This window comes from Spinacia oleracea, chromosome 5 (genome assembly GCF_020520425.1).
Source record: "Spinacia oleracea cultivar Varoflay chromosome 5, BTI_SOV_V1, whole genome shotgun sequence".
Taxonomy (NCBI): domain Eukaryota; kingdom Viridiplantae; phylum Streptophyta; class Magnoliopsida; order Caryophyllales; family Amaranthaceae; genus Spinacia; species Spinacia oleracea.
This window is the reverse complement of record NC_079491.1, coordinates 39,488,606-39,500,370: the sequence shown is the minus strand read 5'-3', so window position 1 is coordinate 39,500,370 and position 11,765 is coordinate 39,488,606. Positions and strand designations below refer to the sequence as shown.

General features: G+C 35.9%; 1 protein-coding gene across 1 annotated transcript; it reads right to left on the bottom strand.

Annotated features, from left to right (window-relative positions):
- Window positions 1–6,023: 6,023 nt before the first annotated feature.
- On the bottom strand, window positions 6,024–11,765 carry LOC110796472 (enolase). The gene is made up of 15 exons (XM_022001535.2): window positions 11,465–11,765; window positions 9,711–9,774; window positions 9,517–9,581; window positions 9,383–9,430; window positions 9,121–9,207; window positions 8,846–8,926; window positions 8,577–8,759; window positions 7,817–7,891; window positions 7,584–7,724; window positions 7,242–7,436; window positions 7,080–7,130; window positions 6,893–6,981; window positions 6,753–6,804; window positions 6,609–6,665; window positions 6,024–6,294 (listed from the first exon to the last, which is right to left on the bottom strand). The coding sequence occupies exons 1-15, from the start codon at window positions 11,528–11,530 to the stop codon at window positions 6,214–6,216; spliced, it is 1,335 nt and encodes a 444-aa protein (XP_021857227.1). The 5' UTR covers window positions 11,531–11,765; the 3' UTR covers window positions 6,024–6,213.

The following is an 11,765-nucleotide window of genomic DNA, read 5'->3' as shown; positions in this document are numbered from 1 at the left end:
GGTCTGATTTTAAACTTAAAACATGTTTCATAAGTTTAGTTTGAACTTGCTAAGTCACATTCAAAGGTATTTACTCACATCTAAGGCCTATTTGGTCGTTATAGGTCATATTTTGCCTAAAATGTCATTTTCTCGCCCATCTTTGAGCTAAGGAACCAAACTTGTCATTTCAAACCATTTACATGTTTTATGTGGCATATTAAAGGTTTATAAAACTGATTCTAAGCAATTTAAGCACATTTAAGTCATATTTGGTCGATATACGTCATATATAGGCTAAATAAGGCGTTTTCGGTCCCATTTTTCAACTAAATCACCTAGGGTCTGATTTTAAACTTAAACATGTTTCATAAGCTTTGTTTGAACTTGCTAAGTCACATTCAAAGGTATTTACTCACATCTAAGGCCTATTTGGTCGTTATAGGTCATATTTTGCCTAAAATGTCATTTTCTCGCCCATCTTTGAGCTAAGGAACCAAACTTGTCATTTCAAACCATTTACATGTTTTATGTGGCATATTAAAGGTTTCTAAAACTGATTCTAAGCAATTTAAGCACATTTAAGTCATATTTGGTCGATATAGGTCATATATAGGCTAAATAAGGCATTTTCGGTCCCATTTTTCAACTAAATCACCTAGGGTTTGATTTTAAACTTAAAACATGTTTCATAAGTTTAGTTTGAACTTGTTAAGTCACATTCAAAGGTATTTACTCATATCTAAGGCCTATTTGGTCGTTATAGGTCATATTTTGCCTAAAATGTCATTTTCTCGCCCAACTTTGAACTAAGGAACCAAACTTGTCATTTCAAACCATTTACATGTTTTATGTAGCATATTAAAGGTTTCTAAAACTGATTCTAAGCAATTTAAGCACATTTAAGTCATATTTGGTCGATATACGTCATATATAAGCTAAATAAGGCGTTTTCGGTCCCATTTTTCAACTAAATCACCTAGGGTCTGATTTTAAACTTAAAACATGTTTCATAAGTTTAGTTTGAACTTGTTAAGTCACATTCAAAGGTATTTACTCATATCTAAGGCCTATTTGGTCGTTATAGGTTATATTTTGCCTAAAATGTCATTTTCTCGCCCATCTTTGAGCTAAGGAACCAAACTTGTCATTTCAAACCATTTACATGTTTTATGTGGCATATTAAAGGTTTCTAAAACTGATTCTAAGCAATTTAAGTCATATTTGGTCGATATAGGTCATATATAGGCTAAATAAGGCATTTTCGGTCCCATTTTTCAACTAAATCACCTAGGGTTTGCTTTTAAACTTAAAACATGTTTCATAAGTTTAGTTTGAACTTGTTAAGTCACATTCAAAGGTATTTACTCATATCTAAGGCCTATTTGGTCGTTATAGGTCATATTTTGCCTAAAATGTCATTTTCTCGCCCAACTTTGAACTAAGGAACCAAACATGTCATTTCAAACCATTTACATGTTTTATGTGGCATATTAAAGGTTTCTAAAACTGATTCTAAGCAATTTAAGTACATTTAAGTCATATTTGGTCGATATACGTCATATATAGGCTAAATAAGGCATTTTCGGTCCCATTTTTCAACTAAATCACCTAGGGTTTGCTTTTAAACTTAAAACATGTTTCATAAGTTTAGTTTGAACTTGTTAAGTCACATTCAAAGGTATTTACTCATATCTAAGGCCTATTTGGTCGTTATAGGTCATATTTTGCCTAAAATGTCATTTTCTCGCCCAACTTTGAACTAAGGAACCAAACTTGTCATTTCAAACCATTTACATGTTTTATGTGGCATATTAAAGGTTTCTAAACTGATTCTAAGCAATTTAAGCACATTTAAGTCATATTTGGTCGATATACGTCATATATAAGCTAAATAAGGCGTTTTCGGTCCCATTTTTCAACTAAATCACCTAGGGTCTGATTTTAAACTTAAAACATGTTTCATAAGTTTAGTTTGAACTTGTTAAGTCACATTCAAAGGTATTTGCTCATATCTAAGGCCTATTTGGTCGTTATAGGTCATATATTGCCTAAAATGTCATTTTCTCGCCCATCTTTGAACTAAGGAACCAAACTTGTCGGGCTTAAGATTGCGCCCGTCGAGTCTATCATACATCCAACTACGCTCTCTTCTTTTCATGATACCAAATTCTACACATCTCACAAAAAACATGTTACTAACCAATCTCTACACATCTCACACTAATCATGTTACTAAACCTACTATGTAGTCTAACTACCGCTCGAAGTTTTCTAAATAAACAATCAAATAATTGATTTTATTAATTATATAAAAATCAATACTTATTAATGATATAAAGTTAAATAATTTATTAATGATATAAAGATCAATAATTTATTCAAACGCACTTATAAATTATATAAAGTTCAATAATTTACTTATAATTTATATAAAGATCAATAATTACTTAAACACAAGCCAATAAGGATAAAAATCAAATATAAATAATAAAATGCATTTACAATAAACACCTAAACATGCACAAATTTATTCAATACACTTACTTACTACTCAAATTCATTCTCTAAATTATTCGTTGTTTCTCATATGAATGAACTGTAGTTGGTAGTTTACGGAAAGGTGAGTTACAGTCCAATGCGATTTATTTTTCTACGTGATCGGCAAATAGATGGTTGGGTGGAATTATGTTGTGTGGGAACAAACTGATCCCATGGCTTCAACTTTGTTACATGCTCTGAAATCTGACATCAAGCATCAAGCATAAGCATGTCTAGTCTTTTTAGATTCAGTGTGTTCAATATGTTGTTTCTTCAGGGCTAGCCTTAGAGGTTGTTCCTGTGAGCTTGTTCCTGTCTAGGTTGTAAACTAGTTTGTTTGAGCTACAAAATTTATCTCTCTTGCTTGTCAAAAAAAAAGTTAACATAAAATTCAGGGCTATGCTTTATCACATCGAAATCCAAATCTTATTAACCATAGAAAACATGATATTCAATGGGGTCAATTATACATGCACACTCAGTTTCAAGAATGCCAGACAATTAAGAGCACATGAAAATGAACACCATCAAGAACTAAAGCAACCTCTTTCACAAAATTCCAGAAATTCAACCTAAAACAAGTACACACCACACAATCAAAAAAGAAAATAAATTCATAAAAAAAATAACATATTTAATTTCAGAGAGAAAAAAAAGCAGAAATACAACTCACCAGATTTTAGGGTTGCTCAGATTTAGTTTCGTCGACGGTAGTGGTAGGTTCGTCGCCGGAAGGTGGGAGGTGCGTCGCCGGCAGGTGGGAGGTGCGTCGCCGGGAAGGTGCGACTGGGCTGTGGCGGGTTGTTGGAAGTGCGACTGGGCTAGGAAGGCGTCGACTGGGCTGGGAAGGTGCGACTGGACTGCGTCGCCGGCGGGTGGGAGGTGCATCGCCGACAGGTGCGTCGACTGGGCTGGGAGGTGCGTCGACTGGGCTGGGAAGGGTTCGTCGCCGGCAGCCCAAATCGCCCAGCAGGTGGGAGGTCGTTTTTTTTTTTTAATTATTTTGAAATGTAGATCTGAATGAAAGTTGGTCGCAAAGTACTCAAACCTCTTTTTTTTTTCCTTTAAAAAATTACCGACCGCTTATATGGTTGGAGATATTAAATAGGCGGTAATTAAAATTTTGAATGAGTTTTGGAAATAGTCGGATTTTTACCAACCGCTCTTTAGTCGGAATACAAGAAAAAGCAGTCGATAAATTACTGACTGCTTTAAAAGCGGTGGGTAAACTTAAAATTTAGCGACCGCTCAATTTTCGGTCGGTAAATTACCGACTGGTTTTTTTCCGGTCGCTAATTATTTTTTTACTGACTAATTTTATGGCGGTCGGTAAAAGTAGTTGGTAATCAAGCGCTTTCTTGTAGTGAACATGAAGTAGTTAAGTAAAATTCTTTTAAATAGAAAAGCATGAACCAATGTTAAAGATGTAGACTTACAACTCAGTTTGTATTTCAACGGTTCTTTTTACTTTATACTTTGTACTATGTAATTGGTAGAAAATGCCTACCCTGTTTCAGAATTATGTATACGCTACTGCCTGGACCTTTTATTATTTATTTTCCTTGTCTATTTTTTTATCTTAGTTTTAATTACAAAACCGAAAGATTACTGGTTACTTTTAGTGTGGATTCTTTTGGTGGTAGTTGAAAAGAACATGATTTCCTTATAGATTTGATCCTTATTTCCCTGGCTATATTTCAGTTGGTGAACCTTAGGTTTGTGTATGATTTAATTTGTCACTACACTCTCCGTAGTTCCTTGAATGTCAATCTAGACAAAGTGTATAGGCAATTCAAAGATAAGGACTCGAAAGCCCCAAACTTAATCAGTTGGGATAGAATTTTTAAGCCAGATTTTTTGGGAGGCTTAGGATTTAGAAAAGTGGAGGCGAAAAACAAAACCATGCAATTACTATGGAGAATCATGTCATGTCCTACTAACCTTATGGTTCAACTGATTTAGATAAAGTACCTTGAAAATTCGATCTTCTCTTTTAGACTATGTTTCATCTTCTAACTGCTCTTGGCAATGCAGCAAACTTATGAACTTAAGATCATTTTTTAGCAAAGGTTTAAGCTAGCAAGTAAGAAATAGAAAGAAAATTGAGTTTTGGAAAGACAACTGGGTTCTCCCATCTTCCTCTAAAAGACTGTTAACAACCCCACAACCAAAAAGTTTCAGATTTTATTACTAATGATAAACAATGGGAGCATCGACCTATTACTTTCTTATCGGTTTGGAGTTTATCTTTTTCTATAGCTTCTTATCTCTCAAGGTTGGGTTGTCCTCTTTTTTATATTAATGCTTCTATTGTAGACAACTTAGTTCATATTAAGAATTCTCTAGGTTCAGAAGCTACTTTAAGAATCGGTACTGCTTGGTGCTACACTTGGTATGCTCGAAATTCAGTGGTATTTAGGAGTGAAAGTATTTCAGTACTTGAAACCAGTAATCTAATTGTTAACCATACACAATTATGACACAAATTGGATAGTCAAGACCAAAATTCTAATGCTGAGACACAAAAAGAGTCTCTAATAGAGGTGGCGTGGTATCCATAAACTCAATTTTGATGGTGCTAAGAAAATCGCTCTTTCTTCGAGCTTGGGATTCGGCATCCGAGATGGTAAAAGTGATCTATTGATGGCGGGAGCAAAATCTTTTTTACCCGGAGGTTTCCATTTTGCATGTTTGTATGATGTATTGAACAAAAAATTGTTACCCATGTCTTTGACTCTGTGCTTTTGCTACTTACGGGCCGTTTGGTAGCCGGTAATAAACGATGTGTAATGAATAAATCCTAGTGTTATTTGAAAAGAAATTAACATCATGATGTACATGGTAATGAAATTTTGTCTCAAGCTTGTGAATTAGCACTAACATCGGAATAGATATTGATTTTCCTTACAAATTTGCACACAAATTCATTCCCATTAACACCATTTATGATCGACTATCAAACGGGCCGTTATTGTCTTAACTCTTAAGCAAAACCGTCCTGACCAGCTATATGTCCTGTTCGGTCAGTTGGTGTACAGTAAATTGTGTTGAAGCCTCCTGGATTTTCAATTTTCCAAGGACGACATACTTGTGGACTGTTGACATGTCCGCTTTTTATCATCTCCCTCTTTTGTTTCTACAAAAGCACACGGATTTCTAATAAACCACTCCATAATTGGTTATGTAGGATTGCCTACCACCTATGAGAAATTTCAATATGAATGCGAAAAGCAGACTCCACCAACGTCCATGTAACAACTATGCAGTCGGCTAGGACATTTGTTGAAAATTTATTTTGGCACATCCCGTGTGAATAGAGCACAATTTTGTACTCTCACACTAAGTGATGTGCCAAAATCAACTACGGAGAAGTGTGCCAAAAGTAGATTCCACATCTATTCGACCTTCTCATTTCATACGATAAATTTAGCAATGGGTAAGATAAAGATCCCATATTGTAAGAGCTAAGAGAGTATGACCGTGGCAGTCCTGGGAAGCAGGCATCAAAGATAAAATAATATGAAATCATAAAGCTTAAACCAAAGCATTCCGGTTTCCAAAAAACATAGCATTAATTAATTACTGCTCAAGCCCTCAACAAAAACATCAACAAAGTTGCTCCGCAACACCCTAGGGTCTGGTCTATTATTAACGGATAAGCCTTCTCTCAAAATCAGCATGCAAATTCACACCTTAGTAAGGCTCAACTGGTGCACGGAAGTCTGCTCCGGCGTAAATAGCTTTGTCACCGAGTTCCTCCTCAATACGCAAGAGCTGTACATAACAAAATATAAGTGCATCAGAGTTCAACCATAAACGTTCACAAGTCAACAACTGCTAACAGTATTAAAACCCTCTATGCAGTTTAGAGTCCCATTTTTGTCCCAGGAAGGTAAACCCACATCTGACCTGTATTATCAATTTTATCATATCAGGCTATAGGAAAAATGCTCATATCTCCTGCCCAGACTACCAAAATTTGCCAGACACTAAAACAAGTATTTCTCTTCTTCCCCACCTCTCCATGTTTATAACTTATACACTGTTGTTAAAAAATGCATCCGCTAAACAGAGAGGCTACAACTGACCTGGTTGTATTTGGCAAGACGCTCAGATCTGCATGGAGCTCCAGTCTTGATTTGACCCTGTTCAAGAAAGAACCAATGACAAACATGTCAAGATGATGAACAGCGTATGTACTCTACAATTCAAAGGTAGCACAGGTGTAATACCGTAGAAAGTCCAACAGAAAGATCGGCAATGAAAGTATCTTCGGTTTCTCCACTGCAGCCAAAGAAAATAAATCATGAGATCAACCAACCATTTAGAAGACAGCTAAGGGAAGGATATGTACATGTTTTTATACACAAACCTGCGGTGGCTAGCCATCACACCCCACCCAGCACGTTTTGACATCTTCACGGCCTCAATACTCTCCGTCACTGACCCAATTTGGTTAACCTGTTCCAATATCAATCACATGATCAGAACATGGTTACATAACTGATACAACAGATACAGTAAGCAGAAAATAGAAATCTGTAAGAAAATCAGCATACCTTGAGAAGAAGAGCATTACAGGACTTCCCATTGATTGCCTTCTCCACCCTCTGCACAAATTGAATATTATTCGTTAAACAGGGACCAAACTAGACTGCTTAAATCAGGTTATCCTCCAAAACGAAATTTTAGCAGGTCAAGAGAATCCAATCATGATTTACCTTGGGGTTGGTGACCAAGAGATCATCTCCTACAATTTGTACTTTGTCTCCAATTTCTGCAGTAAGCTTGCCATAATGCTCCCAGTCATCTTGGTCAAAGGGATCTTCAATTGACACTATGGGGTACTCTGACACAAATGACTTGTAAAGATCCTTAAGGGCATCCCCAGAGATCTTTTGTGATCCGTCATTGTTCTACGAAATAATTACACAAGATTATCCAGTGATTCAAACAAAACAAGAGAGATCTCAATAGCTTAAGAGGAATGCAGACCCTTCCGCAATTATGTTTCACCAAAACTAATCCTCTAGGCTTTTGCCCAATAAAGAACCAAAGTATACCTCTTCCTTGAAGTTTAAGTCGTAGGTCTTGTCCTTACTGTAGAACTCAGCTGCAGCAACATCCATTCCAATGACCACCTTGCCAGTGTATCCAGCTTTCTCAATGGCAGTCTTCAGCAACTCAAGACCTTCCTTGTTCTCCTATAAATTCAAAGAAAACACATGAATAAAACCCTACCAAGTACCAACTTATCAATAAACACTGGGTGGCATAACTGAATGCTGTGGATCACCTGGATGTTAGGAGCAAAGCCACCTTCATCACCAACATTCGTCGCATCTTGACCGTACTTCTTCTTGATCACACTCTGTGTTCACAGGATCAGGAAAAAGAAATTTCAGTTTTAGAGGCAACGTAAGCGTGTACCATACCCTAAACAAAGTGCCTATTCCTAACAAGGAACACAATATATATCTATACGGAGTATGCAATTTCCTTCCTACTACATACTACACATTTTATATACTAATATGCTTATTTGACCAAAATATTTAGTAAATATGTTTTCCATTATTAATTAACATAACGATTTAACTAAATTATTACCAAAAATCATTTTTGGCAAATTATTTTTATGTGTTATATATTATTTCCATAATCTATAAACAAATATTTTTTCCATACTTGAAAGTAAATAAATAGAGATTTTATAGGAAAAAAAATTAGCGGCAAAATTTGCACCAAGAAATGACAAGTGTCACTACTGGTGTCTGTTTTAGTATAAATAGAAAATTAGACTACAACAGCCACACCACAACTAAATCAAAGCCAAATAACTTTCCTGTTCATACACTATTGTGTTGAACCCAAAGCACTACAAAAATATACTACCAATACACAAACACTCCAATATTGCTTTGTTATAATAATTACTGAAACAGTTTTATTTTCATAATATAGCATAATGGTGAACAATAACAGGTAGAATTTGCATCGCACCAACGGGGAGTGAAGTTCAAGCAAAAAGATTGAAAAAGATAAGCTCAAGCTACCTTCAAGTGGTGATACACTTCACTACCCATCTTCATTGCTTCCCTGAACGAGGAAGCTCCCGTAGGCAAAATCATGAACTCTTGCATTGCAAGCTTGTTTCCGGCATGAGACCCACCATTGATAACGTTGAAGGCTGGTACTGGCAAGACCATCTTCTTGTTACCAGAAATCTCAGCAATGTGCTGAATCAGAACAGAAAAGAAAGTCAGCACTAATCAGGAGACAAATAAGAGAAGATACAATTCTGCAGAAGAAATAATCACCATACCTGGTATAGTGGGATTTTCTTGACTTGCGCTCCAGCCTTGCAGACAGCAAGAGACACAGCCAAGATGGCATTTGCTCCCAACTGCCAGTAGCAAAATGATTTAATTAGGCAAGCAATCAAGGCCATCAACAGGGTAATGCACTAAAGCTTAAACTTGTGAGAATAATAATCAACCCTTTCATTTCTTACCCTCAACATGTTTCTACTTGGCTACTTGCACCCCATGACACAGCTAAACATGAAAAAGTTAGATGACAAAAAGGTCCAGTAAATACCTTTTGCTTGCACCAACCCCATTCATTTGTGGTTCCATCGAGTTCTTGAACCATGAAGTTGTCAATAGCAGTCTGCTCAGTTGGGTCCTACATGATGAAGTAAGAGTGATTACTAATTGCAGAAATGAAGATGAACCGAAGGAGCCTCAAACGAATTGCAATTGAATACATAGTTTTCTCTTATTAGAACTATATGACAATCTGATGTAATCCAATAACTTATTGCAGCAGTACTATAATAGAATCTCATAGTTAAGCATACCTTGCCAACCAAAGCAGGGCCAATGATCTCATTTACATTCTGAACAGCCTGCACATATAAAATATACATTATAAGCACAACCAAGTCTATGATTGCACGGAAACTATTACCATGGCTGCTAACCACAAACTAACCTTGAAAACACCCTTTCCCATATAGTCTTTGCCTCCATCCCTGAGCTCAAGGGCTTCATAGATACCTAACAATTAACAAGTAGAAGTTTGACATCAAAAACCATAAGCAATCCACCAGCAGTACATTTTATCAATGCTAAAACTGTCAAATAATAGTAATTAAGAAGCCACTCTTACAGACAAGGAGAACTCACCAGTGGATGCACCACTTGGAACAGCAGCTCTAGCGAAGGTTCCATCATCTAGATGAATATCAGCCTTGAAAAAAAAACACATCCATGAAACTAACATCAATGAACAAACCAAGCATACAGCCTAATCTTAGTGAATATTATTAGAGCCTGTTTGGGAACTCACATTTCATTTCAAATACTGAATTTCAATTTCAGAATCACAAATGACAAATTTCAATTACAATTCCCCTGTTTGAGAACACCAAAATTTGATTTCTAGAATTTGAATTTTACTAAATTACTTACTCCCTCATCCACCCATGCCCTCTTTTTCTCTCTTCTACTCATATTTCTTTTACAAAGAGGAGGAGACAGAAAGATGGTGATTTCTCAACAATAATATTCGAGTTGAAAAACTATGTCAAAAAAACAAATCAATTGACAGAGGGGGAAAATTCACAGCAATATAAATGTCCCAATATTCGTGGAAGAGGAAGAGCAGAAGTGGACTAGAAGAAGATCATGGTGGCGCCGGTTGAAGTGTGGCGGCGCTGGTGAAACCATGAAAGTACAGTAGGGGAGAGAGAATGAAGAGAGGAGGCAGAAAGATGGAGATCAAGTGAATTATTTAGAGGCTTCCTAGGAAAGACTAGGTAGTATAATGTAGAGGAGCATAAGAATTTCAAATGACACTGGTAACAAAACTAATTTCAAATCCAGTAGTTTATGGGCCTTTTGAATTGTGTTTGAAATTGGACCAATTTCAGATTTGAAATTCTCCACCTTCCAAACACTTGAATTGTCCAATTCCAGGATTTCAAATGAAATTCAAGTTACCAAACACACCATAATATTAATTACAAATGCTTCACCTAAATATTTAGGCATGAAACTTAAAAAACGCACAAGAGACTATAAATCAAACTATCTTCCCGTAGTTATCAAAACTATAATCTCGTTCCATTTTCGTTCGACACAACCAATCATCTAGAACAGCTCGGCATAAATTATGTTACATAAACAATATAACGATGACCAACAAAAAAACAGCGAAACAAATGTGTGTGCAGATAGAGAGAATAAACTAACAGATCATTTCAGTAGCTAAAATATTAAGAAACAAAAATGTAATCAATTGACTAACTATTACATCGATAATGGAAACAATATAACATCTCTCTATAAACATTATGAAAATTGAAAACTACTCTATATATAACATCTCCCAAATATGAATCCCACGACAAAAAAACTCCATAGAACAATGATGATGAATCATCCAAATGGAGTATACACAAGTGAAATCTCAATCATTTTAGCTAATATTACAATATAAAAAAATCAGTTAAAAATTATCGAAAACATGAAATTTTATAAATCGTGAAAACATCACTACTCTTATAAACGAAATCTAACGTCGGATTCATCAATTAAACTACAGCTAAAATCCTTTCGTGGTTACATCAATATTCACTTCTAAAGAAAAGAGGTGAAATCGACGATAAAAATCAATTAAATGCAGAAGCACAAACAAATCAATTCAATAGCTTCAATACAGCAACAAAAACATGTATTATCGACCATTTCAACTAATATTACAAGCAGAAACTAAAAAATCAGCAAAAAGCGACAGAAACATAAAAATAAATCAGGAAAAAACATCACTTAAAGCGAAATCGAACGTCGAGTAACAGATCGACTTCCGATGACAGTCGATGATTACGAGGGAAAAGAATAGAGAGAGAAAAATAAGAGGAGAGGGAAAGAGGTGATACCTCGACGGTAGGGTTACCACGGCTGTCGAAGATCTGCCTAGCTTTGACGGACTTGATGGTAACCATGGCGAAATCGATCTGTGTCTCTGTGATAAAAGTAGAGTGAGGGGAAGAAGACGGTTGGTGGAGAGAAGAGAATTGGTGATGGTGTTGTGAAATGGAGGAGACACCTTTTGCCCTTTTAATAGCCGAGTCACTGTTTAACCCATTGAGTTTTTAGGTGATCGTGACCGTTGCTTTTCTACGATTAGGATTGGCTTAATTCTTCATCAAGAAATGGATCATTTTCGAATTTTGTTCG